We start from the raw sequence: 19,584 nt of genomic DNA, 5'->3' as shown, positions 1-19,584 counted from the left end.
TTCCCTTAATTGCTTCTTTCATCCGTAAAGCGCTTTTGTTCTGAGGTTTAGTAGACGTGATGTCTGTAAAATGCCAACACTGGGAGGCACATCACAGGCCCCAGTGAATGTACCTACTTTCACCACCATCACTGGGCTAAACAATCCTTGCTGAAGACGCCAGCACCCACGGCAGCTTCCATCCCTAAAGCGCCAACCCTGCCAAGAGGGGCCTTGAGAGGGGAGAGAGGCAGGATGTAGCCGTGGGCTCCAGAGAACAAGGCTCAAGTCCTAATGTTGCCCTTTCCTAGCTGTGTGACCTTAGACAAGTACTTAACCTCTCTGATCCTTTGCTTCCTTTTCTGTAAGGGTGACACTTACAGTAATTAATCCACACACTCAACCTAAGGACTAAGGATATGTATTCAGAGTGCCTGATAGAGTGCCTGACTCATTGTAGGCACTTGTCTCTTTACTGGAAAATATCTGCAGCCATTACTAGACTAAACCCCATGGTATTCAGAGAGCAATCCTTGAGATAACTAACATCTCCTCCTTAAACTGAAAGAATTTAACTTTTTGCATGAGTCAAAATCACACCTATCACGTGGGCTGTTTGGTGCCCACGCTTATCTACCCTGTGCTGAATGGCCCCAGATTACTATGTTTGAGGGCATCTCCCTGGTTCCTTTCCACAGTGTCCCTGTTGCTTACAGACCCCTGAAACCTATCCATGGACCAGCCTCCTTCCAGGGGTCTGCAGACTCCAGATTCAGAACTTCTGCTTTAGACGAGGGGAAGCTAGAAATCCTGGCCGGAAAGGACAAGAAGGGAACTGGGAAGAGGAAGATAAGGACAAGGGAACATCCTTGTTGATTCTGATGATCGACAACACAAGAATCCAGGAATCAAAGAGGTTTGGGCTTCTGGAGCTAGGAAGAGAACTCCAGAGAATTTGGGAGTTGGAAGATGTCTAGGGATTATCTAGCCCAGGGATGGCAAACAGGTCTCCTCTCATGAGCCAGTTATGATGGAAATATAGCCTAGAGACTGTGTTGAGAAGGACTCTGAGGCTGCATCTGGCAGGATGGGTTCAAAAATGAATTAGGAAAGGGTTCAAAAATGAATTAGGGGGCTTCCCTGGTGGCGCAGTGGTTGAGAGTCCGCCTGCCAATGCAGGGGACACGGGTTCATGCCCCGGTCCGGGAAGATTCCACATGCCGCGGAGCGGCTAGGCCCATGAGCCATGGCTGCTGAGTCTGCATGTCTGGAGCCTGTGCTCTGCAACGGGAGAGGCTACAGCAGTGAGAGGCCCACGTACCACAAAAAAAAAAAAAAAAAAAAAATCAATTAGGGGTCTGTGTCACGAGTGAGGCAGGGGAAGTTATCACACGCACATCACATATTCGCTGTCCTTGATGGAGCTGTACTCTCTCATTCAAATAGAACAGGGTAAAGAAATTATTATTTTTACACTTGGTATCAGTGTTCCTCCTTGGGGAAGAAACTCTCTTGTTTAGAAAACTACCTGGGGTTAGGTCACTTTAGATGAGGAAGTAAGACCCCGAGGACAGAGTCCACAGGAGACAAGACAAAGAGATTTCTAAAATGTTGTGCATGTGGGATAAGCAGGATTCTGGGAGTGGAGAGACGGGAGGATGCAGAGTCACACGGCACTCTATAAGAAGAGCTCTGAGCCTGTGGAGAAGAGCACAGCTGGTGAGAAATTCCCAGGGGTGGATGACCACAGGCTTTTAAAGAACTTCTGATGTATCCGTGACTGAGAGATGTTAATTCCCTCTATTCCCCAAACCTGTGTATGTGGCAGATACGTCGTGTGATTGCTATTAGGAGTGTGACTATGAGTGGAAATCATGGGGGGGTGTCTTCTGCATTTGGATTAGTCACAAAAGAGGAGGCATAAGATCGAGACCTTGGGTGGCCATCAGAATGCACGCCCCCAAGAAATGGTAGAATTCTTGAAGAGGACATTGGATTTTCCAAGGATATAGGACAGAGGGATACACTAATTTGATCTGCATCTCAGACACTGATGACTGATATCGAGGTTCTACATAGTCAAGAAAAATGAGACCTAGAAACGGGAAAGGACTCGCTCCAGGTCACGCAGCAAGGTTGAGATAGGACCCAAGTGACCTGACTCCCGGCTGAAGTGCTCCATCTGGCTGTGGGCTATGCAGATGCGAGCTAATAGGTGATACCTGTATGTGCCCTTGTTGGTTACAAAATTGAGCTTGGGCTGGTGGCCAAGGAAGGGTCCCCGATAGGTCCAGTTAAAACTTTGCAGGCTTGGGTAGGCCTCCACCTTGACTTTGAGTTCGATCTTCTCACCCACGGTCACCTCCTGGAGGAGGTTCTGCTCAGAGGTCAAGTTCAAGTAGGCACTGTCTGGAAAGCAGAATGCACAGAGATCTGGCATTAGTGGGAAGATACCCCAGTGTGTGTGTTCATTTAGCAATCCACCCATTGAGCCAGTCTTTCAGCTGGGCCCTCCCTGAGCACCTACCATGTGCCAGGCACACAGACCCCGCCCATAACCCAGATTTGCCCTCTCTCATCTCTTTTCCCACCACCCCCAGGGCTCCAAACTCTTCTCTTCTTCACTGAGTTCCTGGGACAACGTGGGCAAATTCCTATCCTCCTTGGCACCTCTACATCTTTATTTATGTAATGAAGAGATTGAATATATCTATGTTGTTATAACTTTATGGAAATTTTTCTAGCAGTTAAAAAAAAAAGTCAGGTGTTTTTTTTTCCATACGCTCTCACCCATTTCCCCTTTTTTCAGTAGTAGTATAGTCAATGCAGCTTCCCTATCCAGCTCTAAAGTGGGCACGTGATCCAGGCCAGCCAATCAGGGTAATCTGTCCCCTTGGGACCAGTGATTGGTTTTTGGGCCAGGCATGTGAGTCCATGACTCTAATTTCCATGATTTTTGTTGGAACTCGAGGGAAAGAGAAGCTTTCATTCCACTGGGGTTTCCAAACTTGGTGCTGCCCCGCAAGAAAAATAAAGAGCTAAGAGTTGGGAAGCAACAGATTCTTGTCCACACCTGAACACCTAAATCTAACGATACCAGAAGCTCATATCCATGGGGGTTTTAGCTATAATTCCTCTTTTGATTAGGCCAGTTTGAGTTGATTTCTAGTACCTATAACTGAAAGAGTCTTGGCTGGTTTCTTCTAAGTAAATGCATGAATTAAAATCAAGCTGCTCTGATTGAATTGTAGGCAAAGGAGAGGTGCAAAAACCCCCATCCATTCAGCCTCTCTTTGCCTCTCATGGAAGCTACTCTAATACCCTCTTAAAATCCCAAGGCTTTGCAAAAAGACCAGATGATCTCTCAGGGCTCCTCTTCTTACTCAATTCTATGACATCTAAAATTCACTCTTCTACCCTGTGTTGTTCCTGCTCAAAAAGCTCCCTGTGATTCCCCATCACCTCCACTATTCAGCTTGGCATTCAAGGCTCTTCTCATTCAAGTCTCCCTATGCCCATCTAGCCACGTCCCCACTTCACTCTCACACACACACACACACACACACTTCTCCACCCATCTCGATGTTCTCATGTCCCCTGAACACACCACAGTCATTCCAACCTTGGATGTTGTGCTCAAGTCATTTCCTGCACCAGGAACCCCATATTCTTCCTCTCTTCTATTTAGATCCTTCTCATTCTCCAAGACTTGTACCCATTAGGGAGACTCCACCCATCCACTCCAGGCTAAAGGGAGCTCTCCTTCCTCTGGATTCCTGTTGCTTTTTTTTTTTTAATTGAGGTATAGTTGATGTACAATATTTGATAAGTTTCAGGTCTACAACAGAGTGCTTCACAATTTTTAAAAGTTTTACTCCATTTACAGTTATTATAAATTAGTAGCCATATTCGTTGTGTTGTACAACATATGCTTGTAGCTTATTTATTTTATACATAGTAGTTTGTGCCTCTTAATCCTCTACCCCTATACTGCCTTTCCCATCTTCTCCCTCCCCACTGGTAACCACTAGTTTGTTCTCTATATCTGTGAGACTGCTTTTTTTTTGTTATATTCATTCGTTTGTGGTACTTTTTTAGATTCCACATGTAAGTGATATCATACAATATTTGTCTTTCTCTGACTTATTTCACTTAGCATGGTACCCTCTGCTGCCCTTTGAGATGACACATTCATTAGGCACCACATCTACACTACTTCATGTATCTGGTTCCTCCTTTAGGTAGCTGTCTTCTCTCTCTGAGTTTGTGAGCTTTTAGGGCAAGGCTATTTTCTTCTCTCTTATCCCCTTAGCCATCAATCCATCCATCCATCCATCCAAACTCCAGCTACTTCCCACCACCTCCACCATTACCACCCTAATCAAGCCACCATCACCTCTAGCTCAGGCTAGCAGTAGCCTCCTCTCTCCCTGCTTCTACCATCATCTCCCTATAGACAGTCCTCAACAGAGCACCAGAAAGCCATGTTACATCTTGTTACCTCCAAGTCAGATGATGTCACTCCTTTGTTCAGACCCTCCAATGGCACCCCATCTCTCTCAAGAGGAAAAGCCCAAGTCCTCACCTTGGCCTACGGGGACCTTCCCCTTCACCTCTGACCTCAGCTTCTACCGCTCTTCCTCTTGAGCTCCAGCCCAGCCACACTGGCTGACCTGCTCCTTGCACGTGGTGAGCATGGACCTGCCTTAACAACATTGCTTGCCCTCTGCCTGAAGCTCTCTTCTCCAAGATTCTACATGGCTTGATCCTTCACCCACCTCAAGTCTTTGCTCAAATGTCAGCTTCCCAGTAAGATCTTCCTTGATGATCACCCTATTTTAAACTGAAAACCCTATCAAACTGATTTGCTTTTTTATAATTTATTTTGCTTATTGCTATCTTCTCCCAACAAGAGTACAAACTCCAAGTGGGCAGGGGTTTTTCTGTCTCTTTCATTTGTAGCTGTATTCTCAGCATTGAGAAGTATCCGGCCATGTGTGAAGGAAAACAAACATCTACTGAGTGACTACTGTATGTCTGCACTAGAAAACAGTTAGGATTAGAATCCAAAACTGGGAGACGGTTCGATGTTCTCCTCTCCTGCCTTAGCCCTCAAATCTCCCGGCGTAGGATGGGCCCACAGCAGAGCTTAGGTTCTTCCGTAAGCCTAATGCGTTGTTTGTGCTGTGAGGGTAGCGATTCTCATGCTCCCCCCTCCCCGCCTCCCCTCGGGCTCCCATAACTTTTAACACATGAGGTGTGGCCAGACTGAAGTGACTCAGAGCCTGTCCCCACCTTGAAGAAACTCCCCTTAGCTCTGGATTCTCAGCCCAGTGGCCGCTGCTGCCTCTCACCCAATCACTCTGTCCAAAGACCCGGGAGTCATCTTGGCTCCTTTATCCTTCACCCCTTCATCCCAGCAGTCACCAAGTCCATTATCCCTCCGAAATCGTTCTGGATGACAGACTCTCCTGGGCCGCTGCCGTGGTCCAGCACCCTTCGCAATCTCTAGCCTGGACCACTGCATTAACCGCCCTCATGGGTCTCCAGCCTCTAGTCTCCCATCCAATCCACATGGCGTCGGGCTGAGCCTCCTCAGATAACATCTCCTCATGCACACTTAGCATTTGCTGTATGCCAGGTCCTATTCTAGGTACTTCAAATATATATATATATTCATATATTCTTTTAATTCTCACAGCAATCCTATGAGATAGTTACTGTTAGCATCCCCATTTTGCAGATGGGGAAACAGAGTAAGGAACCTGCCTAAGTCATTGGTGGAGCCGGGTTGGAATGTGCCCCAGGAGTGCGGGTTCCTGACCACCACACAGTGGACCCTCTGTGCAATCTGATCTCATCACTCTCCTCTTAAAACATTTAACGACCTCCACCGGATATGATGCAAACTCCCCACCCAATTTGCCCTCAGACACTACCTTCAGCACTGCTTTCCTGTGACCATCCCTGCCTCCCCTTCATGTCCCTGCTGTTGTCAGCTTCTCTGGATGTCTCACATGTTCTTGCTCTCTTTGCCTTTGAGCCTTTGCATATGCTGTTCCCTCTGCCAGCAGTGCTGTTCCCCTTCCTTTTCCACCCCTCTGCCTGGCTAACCCACCTCCATTCTTCTGGTCCCAGCTTAGAGGCCACTTTTTCCAAGCCTTGGTTGGGAGTCTCGCTTGGTGTTCCCAGGACACCCCACACTTCCCCCATGACCGCACTGGGTGATCATTGTCTGTTCACGTGTCCCTGTGATGTGAGTTTCCCAGGCATGAAGGAAGGAATGAATGAGTGAACAGTGAAGCCCAGGAGGGAGCTACTGGACACCAATCCCCAAACAGAACTAATGATGCTGGAATGAGATGCAGCCATGCACTGTAGGACCTCCAAGGCGGGAGGGAGGGATTCTGGGGCGGGGGGCGGGGGACCTGGGAGGGCTGTCAGTGTCGTGGCTCCTTAACCAGGCCCAGAAAAAGCGGATTCTAGTGAGCTGTTCTAACAATGTCTCCTCCTTCCCTGCCATCAGCTCCCTCTCTCTCAATCCCCTTATACACCCCCTCACCCCAGGATCCCTGATGACCCTTCCCCACCACCCTGATGCTTACCTACCACCCAGAAGACCATGGAGGTGGAGTGGATGCCCCGGGCATTGGTGGCCGTGCAGGTGTAGTTGCCAGCATCTTGGAAGCTTACGTGATCGAGGTTGAGCGTCAGGACTTTTTGATAACGGTTGTCATGGAAGTCGGATTGTTGAGAGATTGTGAGCTGCAGCCAGAAGGAATGGAAATAGTATACTGAGGTTGTTTAGGAATTAGAAAGATTTGGTTTCTAATTCTCAGCCTTTAAGAATTACTATCTGCCTCTCCTTGGGCAGGGACTGAACTCTGAGCCTCAGTTTCTTCATCTGCAAAATGGGACTGACACTGGCCCCATGCTCTTAGGGTTGTAGAGTAAGTGAGAAGGAGCAGGCAAATGGCACAGGACTAGCCTGGCACACGGTAGGCACAAGGAGGGAGGATGTTCTTAGAAGCAGCCGCCATTTCCTCCTGAGAAGAGCCCCTCTTCTGTCCTCTCTCCAGAGTTTTTCTGAAAGGACCCTTACATTCCTGGGCTTCAGAGGTGGCCTAGGAACCCCTTGCTAAGTCAGAAGTGAGCTGACATGTGGCTCTTGCCTACAGGCTGGGGCAAAGGTCATGGGTCAAGGGAGTGGAGTACTGCCTCCTCCCACCAACCTCCACAAGATTTAGCGGCACGAGCCTGAGTCCTGCTTCTGGATCAGCTACTGACTGGCAGTGAGATCTTGGGTGAGTCCACTCCCCTCTCTGGGTCTGGGCCATGCCCTCAGCCCAGAGAGCCAGCTTGAGGTGGGGCTGGGGGCTGCATCCTGCAGGGCCTGGCATGTCAGAAGGATGGACAGACTCCCCAGGGACTGACCTTGGTGTCTCCGTGTTGGAGGAAGACATCAAAGTTGACATCAACGTCGCTGGCTGAGCATACGATCTGGGCAGCCTCTCCTCGAATCCGCACCAGCTCTGTAGGCTTCAGGGTCAAGGTCGGGGGTCCTGGGATGACTGAGGTCAGGGCAAGGGACCCATGAACATCCAGGCCAGAGCTGTCACTCTGCTTCCTGCCATGGGCCAGGCTCCCATTCCAAATCCTGGGAGGCAGCCCCGACGCCTCAGTTTTCCCCACGACAAGTCCTGTCTCTTAAATAGACCTTGAAAAGTCCCCTTTGCTCCATCACCAGTGCCTCTCCCCAGTCTCACCCTCCTTCTCTGCTCTGGACCCCTTCAGGCACCTGGGAGGCCTCCCTCCTTCCTCGCAGCGGCCAAAGGGAGGTCTTTGCAATGAAAATAGGATCATGCCTCTCTCTCGTGACAGTATTCAGTGGCTTCTCATCATCACTGTCAGAATAAAACCCGAAGTCCCTCCCGCCTCCCCAGGCCCCGCTCCTGACCCGTGTACACCTGCCATCCTCCACTCCCCCAGCTGCCTTTCCCACCGCACAGCCTTTCCCACCCAGCGACTCTGCACTTGCCCTTCCTTCCAGGAATGCCTTCTCCCACGCTTTGACTGCCTGCCTCTTCTCATCCTTCAGATCTTTAGCTCAGACATTCCTCGGAGAGGCCTCCTGTCACAGTTTCGCTGAATTAGCCTCATCCGCCACCCCCCCGCCCCATATTTCTTCAGCTTGATTTCTTCATCATCACAATTGGTATTTACTGACTTTCTCTCCCGTCTGTCTCCCCAGTAAATGTCAGATCCATGAAGACGCTATCCCTCACAGCTAGCCCAGTGCCTAAAACATAGTAGGAATTGAATGAATATTTCTAGCTTTTGCTATTGTTGAAACATAACCTAATTCAGTTCCTCAAGGTCCAGACACTAAGGGACTCACCCGTGGTCACTGAGAGGGTCATGGCCGAACTAGAGCCCAGCGCTCTCTCTGCAAAGTGCAGGGAAAGGGCCTTCATGGCTCCCTCTGCCCACAGGGTGGGGTCCTTTGACTTCCTGGACAGTTACGTGGCCTCAGAGCACAGGGCCTTGGGTCAGCCATGCCACTCTGATCCTGGCCTCATTACAGGCACCTGATTCCTGTCTCAAGCCCAGGTTACGAGCCTGGGGTCCTGCTGACACATACCAATCCTTCCAGAAACCAGAATCCCGTCCACCAGCCCAGCAGAGACAAGGGGCAATAGGAGTGAGACTTCACCAGCATTTTTGCCCCCCAGAGAGAGGTGTCCCACGCACCTGCCACCACGATGTCCCATCGCCTGGCTCACTACCCCCCTTCCTGTGCCCAGCACCCAGCACCAGACCGGCACTGAGTGGGAAATCCACGTCTGAGAGTGTGGAAGAGCTTCGGGCCCTCCTTCCGTTCCTGGAACATTCGAAGCCTGTTCCCAGCTCATGACTATGTACCTGCTGTTTCCTCTGCTGTTTCCACCTTCTCGTAATTCACATTTCAGCTCAAATAAAATGTCACTCTCTCCATGAGCCACCCCCCCACTCCCACACACTCTATTCCATCTCCCTGCTCAATGATTTTCACAGCTTGTCTCACGATCTGAGACCACCTTGCCTGGTGAGTTATTGGCTTATGTATGCCCTGCCTTTCTGTGCCCGACACCTTACCGTCTTGCCCCAGTAGATGCCCCATAGATCACTGTCGCGATTGGGAGGAAGAGATGAAACAAAGCCCCCCCTGCCCCCCCTCCCCCATTACCTCCCCTCAGGCCAGGCGTCAGCTCTCTGTCCCTCCCGGCCCACACACCTTTCTGAACTTTAAGCCGGATGCTGAGGGACTTCACCATCCTGCCGTCCACCCGAGCACTGCACTCATAGTCCTGGCTTTCGATGAACTTGGCCTTGTGGATGATGAAGCCGTGCGAGGGCAAGAAGGAGTAGTTGGTTTGGCGCAAGACAGGTCGGCCACGCACCCGCACCAGCGAGACGCCTGCCCCCAGCGCTGGGTCCGTGAGCAGGCAGGGCAGCAGCGCGTCCTGACCCTCCATCACCGTCACTTCCTCGACCAGGACCCTCCAGGGCCGAACAGGGTCTGGGGAACGTGGGGATACAGGGTTACAACTGCCTTCCCTCCACCAGGCCAAGAGTTCCCTGGACATTGGTGACAGGGAAGCTCAGAGATGCTGATCATTTGCCTGAGGTCACACTATACCAGGGAAGCTCAGCTGATGCTTGGGGCTCTGAAGCCAGGTCCAGCCCCACTATTTAATGCTGTGTGACCTTAGGCAAATGACTCAACCTCTCTGAGCCTTTGGAAAATGGGCAGAATCACAGAACCACCTCACAGCATTGTTGTGAGGACAACGTTAAATTAGAAGCACTGCCACAGGTCCTTGTTCGTGGCAGGTACTCAGCAAATGTGCAGCTGGCTTATTGTGATTGTTAACATTAGGGCCCAGCCCTCCTGTGCATTCGTGGTGGGACCTGCTTGGCTAGTCCTCTTGGGAGCGGGCTCACAGTCCTCACCTTTGACATAGAGATGGATGGTGGCGCTGCCCCCCAGGGGGTCTCCACGCTCAGTGCAGCGGTAGGTTCCCGTGTTTAGGAAGGTGGCATTGTTCGTGGTGAGGATGCTGCTGGGGGCGTCAGCGTCCAGAGTCCAGTAGGTGGAAATGGGGCCGTCCCATTCCACGCTGCCGTTGCTCACACATCTCAAGGTCACGGCTGTGCCTGGCTCCACGACCAGCTCAGGACCACTGGGCTCTATCACCGGGACCCCCTGACCTGGTGACGGGGGGGGGGGGGTGGCAAACAGAATTGAGGCCTGAGGTGACACCGCCTTGGCCACACCCTGCCTCTGAGATGGGTGCTGCCCTGGCAGGGGTGATGTTGGTTCTGGGGTTCAGCTGTGACTTGCAGGATCACCTTGAACAAGTTCCTGCCCCTCTCTGGTCACTTGCTCAGGTCCCCAGCCCAAAGCTGCTGTGATGGACTGATGTCTCTGATGGAAGAGTAATGGGAGATTTCTCGGCCTCCAACCCAGCCGCTGTCCCATGGGGGCTCCCCCAGCTTCTGGCCTCAGTCTCACTGGCAATGACTGCATCATTCTCCCCAGGAGTGGACTCCTTCAGCCCCATGTACAAAGTGGGCTGCATCCCTGCTGCTAAGCCCAGCACCCAGCTCAAAGAAGGGGCTTCAGACAAGCAAAGGAAGAAACAAATGAATGGAATGTTCATGGCAGAGTCCTCTGAGTTAATTTACACGGGGAAGAAGAAAAGCAGTGTAGGATCTTAGCCCAGCAGAGTTAGACAGGTTCAGAAATCTTCTGTCGTGCCCACTCCCATCATTGGACGTCTGGTCTAGAACACAGTAAGATGGTTCAGAGGCTCTGTGTCTCAGTTTCCTCACTTATAAAATGGGGACCATAATTGTACCCATTTATTGGGATAGATACCAGGAGATTTAAACGCATGGAAAGCCTTTAGAACATCACCTGTCACCAAATATAAATACTCAGTAAGGTTAGCCCTTATGTTTATTACCTAGTCCACCCCCAGCAACCCACCCTGACATCCCAGCACTGCTGCGTTTACTAGGGAGACAATCTCTTTTAAGGAAAATTTTCTTGAAGGAGAAAAGAGAACTTGAAACTCATCTCAGGCCCTCCGGGAAGAAGGCCCATCGCCTCTGCAGCGTCAGCATTTTTCCAGGGCCTAAAATAGGGGCAGTGGAGGGAAGTGAGAGCTGATTCAAGGCCTTGGAGGGGCTGCCAGGCGCCCTCCAGCCTGTGCAGGCGGAAGCACATTGCTGGCGCCCGGCCCAGACCCGGTTTCCGCTCAGCCTGCAGCCCTTCTCCCAGAGATGCTCTCACTTCTGCTTCCCGGCCACGGGGAGAGAACCCCTCGCCCCGAGGACAGGGGGTACCACCTGCTGGGCATTGGCATATCTCAGGCTGTGGGTCCTGGCTCTGCCACTGACCCACTAGGTACCCCTAGTGAGTCTAAACCTTCTGTCCCAGCGATGGGGCCACGGACACGCTAGCCCTGAGGGCACCAGTTAAATTCAGGGACTCTACGTCGTCCTGCACGAAAGTTCCTTAAATAGGTCTTTCCATCCACTGCCCCACCACCCCGCCCTCACCATAGACGACAGAACTGGAAAGATCCTCTCTGTCAAATGATATCAGGATGGCTTATGTTTTCATTTTGTACCCATCAGAGGTGCGCAGCCCCTCTGCCCGAGCTTCTGATCGGCATAAAGGATTGAGTGAATACTACCAAAGCCAACACCTGAGGGTTGTAGCCAGCACTCCTGTGCTGCTGAACACCAGGGATGGGGACAAACATCATTTCTGGCAGGCTGTTGGCAAGTCCCAACCGAGTGGGTGCTGGCCTATTACTGCTGCAGCCGTGCAGGGCCCCAGGCAGGGTTGTATCGTAGGAAAGAGCTTGGATCGTGGGGTCACACCAACCTGGGTCTAAAACTTGGTTTTCCCCTGCTAGCTGCGTAGGTTGCTTAACCTCTGACCCTCAGGCTACTCTTCCATCCAATGAGAAGAATCCCAATTCCCACCGCTGAGAGGTCTTAGGAGGATTCAGTGAGGTGATATGCTGCCTCTGGCTCATCAACTCTCCTGACCTGGGTTACTGGCTTCAACTGCTACACTTCTAGCCTTCCCTCTGGTCCTGACACTCTGATAGCTGAAGTCTTTAACTTTTAAAGATCACAGCCTATGCCTGTAACCTCCCCTGGTCTCAGATTCTGTGATTCTGTATTCCGCTTCTGCCCCCGCCTGGTCTCACAGGTGCCTACTCCCTTCCCCTCCCCTGCTCTGTCCTCTAGCTCTGGCCTCGGCCTCCTGGAAATGTAGTCAGAGAGGCATCTCTCTTGTTTCATCCTGTCATCTCAAATATTCACGCAGGACAGGGCTGACACCCTCAACTTCCGCCCCAGCTCCCCACTGCTGGCTTGGCTGACAGGAAGAAAAAGCCTGCTCCTGGTAGGGCCATCCTCCCTGGGCTGGGGCTGGACCCCTTCTGCCCCTTCACCCCACCGTCTCATCTCCCCAAACCTCCCCACCCCCTCCCACTTGTCTGGGAGACCCCTCTCCATCATCAGCTCCCAGGATGTGCCCCAACTTCCGCTCCTCTCTCCCAAAACACACACACGCAGCACAGACCAAGGCCTGGGGCAGAGCTCCCTCCTCAGCCCAGGCTCTTGGCGCGCCTCTCCCGGTCGCTAGCGCGCTCTGATCCTGTCCCCCAACTTTCTCACAGCAGCCCCCTGCCCCCCGCCACTCACCACCGGTCTACTGGGCTGAAAGCTTAGGTTTCCACCCTGCTGTCCCCATCTCTTCTTTCCTTTGAGGCTAGATGCTGGATAGCCCCTCCACCTTCCAACAGTCCCCCACAGGCAGGTTCTGGGCAGGAGGACAGGACAAAGCAGTGAAATAAAACCCGCGGAGCTTTTTAGGGTGAGGGGAATAGTCTCTATCTTAACTGAGTTGGTGGGGACACAAGTGTGTACACTTGTCACATCTCATCGAATGTACACTTAAGAATTTGTGCTTTCTACTATGTGTAAATTACATCTCAACAAAAGAGAACGGACATGCAAGCCCAGTGGGACGGACTGGGCCAGAAAAAGACCTTCAGTGGGCCATCTCCTCATCAGGGACCAGACGCACCTACTCCCCAGGGTCCTGCAGCCCCAGGATGGTGGGGAGGCCAGAGCTGAGGGCTGCCTTCCCACCCCACCCACAGCCCCCATCCTTCCCTGAGCTCCCTCCAAATAAGCAATAAAATTTAATGTGTTTGTTGGGCCAGCTGTAGATACAAGCCAAGCACCCAGCCCCTCACCTCCAGTGAGGCACCCTCCTAGGTGGAGATCCTGCATCACTGCTGCTGCCAGAGGGATGGAGTTAGGTTGGGGTCTGCCCCACAGCTCTCCATCCTGAGCCCCAGCAGCCTGTGTTTGGGAGAGCTCTAGCCCAGGAGACCCTTGCTGTCCTTCCCCCGGAAAAGCCTCTTGCCCTGTACTCTCTCCTCCCAAATTTACCTCTTCTGAGCCCTGGGCCAGAAAGGCTAGACTCTTTTCTTTTTTTCTTTTCGCGGTACGCGGGCCTCTCACTGCTGTGGCCTCTCCTGTTGTGGAGCACAGGCTCTGGACACGCAGGCTCAGCGGCCATGGCTCACGGGCCCAGCCGCTCTGCGGCATGTGGGATCCTCCCAGACTGGGGCACAAACCCGTACCCCCTGCATCGGCAGGCAGACTCTCAACCACTGCGCCACCAGGGAAGCCCGGATGCTAGCCTCTTATGTCTCCTTCTAACCCCTTGCCCAAGCCGCCCAAGGAAGGATCATTGCCTCTCAGGCCTCTCCCAGTCAGATCCTGCCTAGTCTGCCTAGTGATTCACAGGCTGGCAGAACCAGCAGAGCCATCGGGGGTTCTCTGGGGCCTCCCTACCCAGTGTAGGTCTGGACCAGGGGCATTGGCATCTCCTAGGAGCTTGTTAGTGGTGCAGAATCTCAAGTCACATCTGAGACCTACTGAGTCAGAATCTGCACCGTAACAAGATCCCTGGGGAATTTGGATGCACGGTGAAGTTTGAAAACCATTTAGTCTAGTCCATCACCGCCCCCAACAACTTGCTATTGACTATTTAGTGGACACTGAAGAGCCCTGAGAGCATCAGGGACGTGTTCAGGACACACGGACAGTCAACATCTGAGCTGGGATGGATCCACAGCCTTGGCCAGGCTAGTTCCACCCCATCCATACCCTCTTTTCCCCCCACTGCCTCTCCAAAGCAGACACCCACATACCTACAGCCCAGGGCTTGGGAGATGGAAGCACGAAGTGGGGACACCCAGTGAGGAGCAGGGGGTTAGAGAGTCCTTCCGCAGGAGCCCTCTCTGTCACATCCCCGTCACCCCCCACAATTCCCCAAGGCTCCAGGTGTGCTCTTACCGTGCCAAGCTGTGGCCACCAACAGGATCAGCAGAGTCCCTGGGCCCATGGCCTCAGGGGGAAGGCGGCAGGCCGACGCAGGGCTTGGGGGTGGGCAGGGAGCTAGATTCCTGGACACTGGCTCTGCAGGGACCAGGACGACTGGACATGAGCTCCTCTCCACTGCACTGGCTGTCTGTCTTGTTTTCTTCTTCCTCCTTCTTGGGCTGATCCCCCTCTTCCCCTTTTAGCTAGGCAAGGCAACCACAGAGTTTGGAAATCTTTGTTTGAAAGAAAAAACTAAAAAACAGAGCCATGACCCCCAGGGGGAGGGGTTAGAGTCTGGGGCAGGACTGGTTAAGTTTGAGGCCCTTCTGAAGCCACCTCTGAGGGGCTCTGGGAGAAGAAACATGCCCAGTGTCAGACAGGCAGTCAACTGCACAAATGGGGGTCTCCAGAGTGACCAGGTGGCTCTTGCTCAGCTGAAAGAGAAGTTAGGTTGGTCTGGACAAGCCTGATAATAAACAGCATCAAGAAGCTTCCATTCACAGGACACTCACTAGCCAAGCCCTTTACGTTCCACTGTCTCCTTTGGTTCCCACAAAAATTTTATAGAGTAGGTACTGTTATCATTCCCATTTCACAGATGGGAAACTGAGGTTCATGGAGATCAAACACTGTAAACTTGCCCAAGGTCATATACCAAATGGTAGAGGTGGAATTTGAATCCAGGCAGCCTGGCTGAAGAACTTTCTTTTTGTGGATTAATTAAGTTTATTTTTTACAAAGAGCCTAATTGTGCTGCTGTATTTCTTTTCTTTTCTTTTTTTTTTTTGTGGTACGCGGGCCTCTCACTGTTGTGGCCTCTCCCGTTGCAGAGCACAGGCTCCAGACGCGCAGGCTCAGCGGCCATGGCTCACGGGCCCAGCCGCTCCACAGCATGTGGGATCTTCCCGGACCGGGGCACGAACCCGCGTCCCCTGCATCGGCAGGCGGACTCTCAACCACTGCGCCACCAGGGAAGCCTGTTTTTCTTAACAAGATTAGATTCTCTGCCCCCTCCTTTCCTGGAGGCAATTGTGTTTACCCCTTTTAGTTGATTCTCTTAGTATTTTCCTTCTTATTTCGATTCACATGGTTATAAAGTTACTTCTTGAAACTAAAAAACAAAAAAAAGAGAAAAAACCCATATAACACTGATCCAGGAAGATGATCATTCTTTCCATCTACTTAGATATATAAACATTGTAAATACATTTGTGTTTTAGCAAAGTGTTTTGAACCTTTAGTAATCATGAATACCAACCAAAACTGAGTCAGGATGAAATTGAAACTCTGACCAGACCTTTAACTTGCAAAGAGATGGAATCAATCATCAGAAACCTCCCAAGAAAGAAAAGCCCAGGACCAGATAGTTTCGCTGGTGAGTTGTACCAAACATTTAAGGAATTAACCCCAATCCTGCTCAAACTCATTCAGAAAAGAGAAGATGAGGGAACACCTCTCAATTCATTCTATGAGGCCAGCATTACCTTGATACCAACAACAGACAAGGACATCACAAGAAAACTAGAGACCAGTATCCCTTAAGAACATAGATGCAAACGTACTCAGCAAAATACTAGCAAACCAAACCTTACAGCATATTAACATGATCATACACCATGACCAAGTGGTATTTATCCCAGAAATGCAAAGATGTTCAACACATGAAAATCAATCTAATACACCACATCAACAGAACAAGAATAGAATCTCACGTGATTAACTCAATTGATGCATAAAGTCTTTGACAAAATCTCACATGCTTTCATGATAAAACACCCAAAAGAGTAGGAATTAAAACAAACATCCTCAACATGATTAAGGGCATATATAAAAAATTCACAGCTAACTCAATGATAAAAGACTGAAAGCTCCCGGCCCACCCTGCCCCCCTCCCCAACTTTAGATCAGGAACAAGGCAAGGACAGCGGCTCTCACCACTTCTATTCAACATTGTACTGGAGGTTCTAGTCAGAGCAATCATGAAGAAAAAGAAATAAAAGGCATCCAAATTAAAAGCAAGAAGTAAAACTATCTCTATTCACAGATGACAGAATCCTATATTCAGAAAAATCCTAAAGAATCTACAAAACCCCTCAAAAATCTATTAGAGCTAAGAAATGTATTCAGCAAAGTTACGGGATACAAGATCAACACACAGAACTCACATGTATTTCTCTATGCCAGCAGTGAACAACCCAAAAAAGAAATTTAAAAACTGATTTTTTTTAAATAAATAGCATCAAAATGAGTAAAATACTTGGGAACCAGTGTAACCAAAGAGATGCAAGACATAAATACTGAAAACCACAACACACTGCTGAAAGAAGACTAAATAAATGGAAAGACTTTTATTCATAGATTGGAAGATTTAATGTTGTTAAGATGACAATACTCCCCAAAATGATCAATAGATTCAATACTGTCCCTTTCAAAATCCCAATGGACTTAACTGCAGAAATGGAAAAGCTGATTCTCAAATTCACATGGAATTTCAAAAGATTCCAAATAGCCAAATCAATCTTGGAAAAAAACCAAGTTGGAGTCCCACTTCTGAATTTCACAACTTACTACAAGGCTAAAGAAATGAAAACAGTGTGTTATTGGACTAAGAACAGATACAGAGATTTATTCTTAGAATAAACTTGATAGTTCAGAAATAAACCTTCACATCAACGGTCAATTGATTTTCAACAAGGGTGCCAAGACCTTTCAACAGGAAGAAAACAGTCTTTTCAGCAAATGGTGTGAAGAGAACTGCATATCCACATACAAAAGAATGAAGTCGAACCCTTATTTCATACCATATACAAAAATTAACTCAAAATGGATCAAAGACCTAAATACAAAGATTAAAAGTATAAAACTCTTAGAAGAATGAATGGGGGTAGATATTCATGACCTGGACTTGAAAATGGTTTCATAGCTATGTCACCAAAAGCACAAACCACCAAAGAAAAAAATAAATTGTACTTCAACAAAATTAAACATTTTGGTGCAAAGAATACCAACAAGAGAATAAAAAGACAACATGGCAAAAAGTATTTGCAAACCACATAGACAAGTGTTAAGTATCTAGAATATACCCATATGTTCTAGAGTTATCTCCTATAATTCAACAAAGGCAACAATTCAATTTAAAAGTGAGCAAAAAAGTTGAATAGATATTTCTCTAAAGAAGATATACAAATGACCAACAAGAACATGAAAAGATGCTCAATATCATTAGTCATTAGGCAAATGCAAATCAAAACTACAGTGTGAACTACCTCACACCTACAAGGTTGGCCATAATTTTTTTTAAAAAGTCAGAAAATAACAAGCGTTGGAAAGGATGTGGAAAAACTGCAACCCTTGTACAACTCGTGAGAGTTTAAAGTGGAGCAGCTGCTGTGGTAATGAATTTGATAGTTCTTCAAAAAGTTACACAGAATTACCATGTGACCCAGCAATTCCACTCCTAGGTGTAACCGAGCAAAGGCTCAGTGCCAGACATGAATAGAAACCAATACTGTGGCACTGGCTTCTGAGAAACAAAGAGTTTTATTGCACAGTCAACTGGTAAGGAGACAGGAGGCAAGGCTCTCAAACCTCTCTCTCCTTTCCAGGATTGGGGAAAATTTAAGGGGTTGGGGAAATTTCAAGCTTGGAAGGTGATTGGCTAGTCTTGAATCAGTCCATAGAAGCTACATGTGCTGCTGGAAGCCAGATTTTCCGAAGGATTTAGCACTTTGTAAAGGACTCTGGTGGCAACCTTTCTATTCTTTGAGTTCCACAGACTAATTATTATTGGTTTCAGGGTTACCCTGTAGGCGTGTGTTCCCATCTCTGTCTGCAAAACAGCTCCTTAAATAGGTTTGATCAACAACCTATTTAAGGACACAAACCAGTTTAATTTGGTGCTGTTTCAATTCCCCCCTTTTTTCTGGTACATTCCTCAGCCTTGAGGGAAATAGGGGGAGGGCTGCTCTAGCTGTTTTCTGCTGATTAGGAGCGTGGATTTTTATAAGAGGAATGAAATTGAAAATATTTGCAAGTCCCACCTTGAACTCTTAAGTCTTGGGCAATCATCATGTGAGTGTGGGAGGCCATTTTAAAAATACAAGATAAGAATGTGTAACCAGAAGAACGTTGCAGGCTCCATTGCACTTAGGTTGCAGTTGTCCTCAGGGTGTTGATTTTTCCAAGTCTTGAGGAGGACCCAATCCCCCAGCTTATGCAGAGCAGGGCAATATCTGTGGGAAACATTCATCACCTAGAAGCGTTTTATGTATAGCAGATACAGTAACACGTAGAAACTGTACACGTTTTATAGTATCTAATTATTTTACAATATGATCACTTTCAAGACTAATAACACTTAGTCTTAAGGAAGGGTCTCCCATATAACATTTCATAGGGCTCAGCTGGACCTGGCTTCTAGGGCTACTCTTAGCCTAAGCAGGGCAACTGGTGAGACCTTTTCCCAAGTTAAGTTGGTTTCTTGACATTTTGGTGATTGTCTTTTTGTAGGTACGATTCATCTTTTCAGTATTTCCCACAGACTGAGGTCTCCATGAAGCATGTAACTTCCATTGTGGGCCCAGACACTCTTGAGTTACCGTGGCTATGAAAGCTCCTCTGTTGTCACTTTGAATTGAAAGAGACAACCAAAATGAGGGAAAAATGCTTTTAGTAAGGCCACTGTTTTCTTGGAAGCCTTCTCTATCCAGCCTGGAAAAGCTGTGACCCATCCTGTGAAGGTGTCCACAAACACCAGCAAGTGTCTATTATGTCCCATGGCTCTTGGCATAACAGTATTTACCAGTCATCTCCTGGTTTTGTCCCTTGGGTTTGCACCCCATTTATTGCTGGGTGTGGCCCAGCTTACGGATCGTTTCTGGCACAGATCAGGCAATTTTATATTACCTTTTAGATAGTCCTTTGCATTTGTGGATCAACAGGCTTTTGTAACCAGTGATACGCTGAGTCCCTCCCATAATGGTTTCCTTTCCATTAAATGCTCAGGTATAAGCACTAGTCTCTGTTCACTATCAATCCAGCCTTCTTTGGTTGTTTGGTACTGATCACCATCTAAGTGTCAAGGGTCGACATGAAATCCCCATTCGTCTGTACTCTCTAGATCCATTTCCAAATACCAAGGCT

General features: G+C 49.1%; 2 protein-coding genes across 9 annotated transcripts in view; one reads left to right on the top strand and one right to left on the bottom strand.

The window, feature by feature from the left end:
- The window catches only part of HMGXB3 (HMG-box containing 3), an 83,322-nt gene extending 74,363 nt beyond the window's left edge, over positions 1-8,959 (top strand). For 4 of the 8 annotated variants that reach the window (XM_060008539.2, XM_060008537.1, XM_060008541.1 and 1 more), the window contains one exon: positions 8,564-8,959. In XM_060008539.2, the coding sequence (XP_059864522.1) occupies positions 8,564-8,893 (330 nt within the window). In that variant the 3' untranslated portion in view covers positions 8,894-8,959. Of the gene's footprint in view, positions 1-7,157; positions 7,284-8,563 lie in introns of all 8 variants that reach the window. The other 4 variants (XR_009518940.1, XR_009518938.1, XR_009518939.1 and 1 more) reach the window with 4 other exon arrangements.
- CSF1R (colony stimulating factor 1 receptor) overlaps positions 1-14,563 on the bottom strand; it is a 30,360-nt gene extending 15,797 nt beyond the window's left edge. The window contains exons 1-6 of the mRNA XM_060008544.1: positions 14,416-14,563; positions 9,973-10,230; positions 9,254-9,538; positions 7,414-7,550; positions 6,585-6,744; positions 2,202-2,388 (exon numbers count right to left, since the gene is read on the bottom strand). Coding sequence (XP_059864527.1) covers positions 2,202-2,388; positions 6,585-6,744; positions 7,414-7,550; positions 9,254-9,538; positions 9,973-10,230; positions 14,416-14,464 — 1,076 coding nt within the window. The 5' untranslated portion in view covers positions 14,465-14,563. The remainder of the gene's footprint in view (positions 1-2,201; positions 2,389-6,584; positions 6,745-7,413; positions 7,551-9,253; positions 9,539-9,972; positions 10,231-14,415) is intronic.
- Positions 14,564-19,584: the final 5,021 nt, after the last annotated feature.

Source organism: Delphinus delphis, chromosome 3 (assembly GCF_949987515.2).
Source record: "Delphinus delphis chromosome 3, mDelDel1.2, whole genome shotgun sequence".
Lineage (NCBI taxonomy): Eukaryota > Metazoa > Chordata > Mammalia > Artiodactyla > Delphinidae > Delphinus > Delphinus delphis.
The sequence above is the reverse complement of the archived record's forward strand: the minus strand, read 5'-3'. Positions and strand labels throughout refer to the sequence as shown.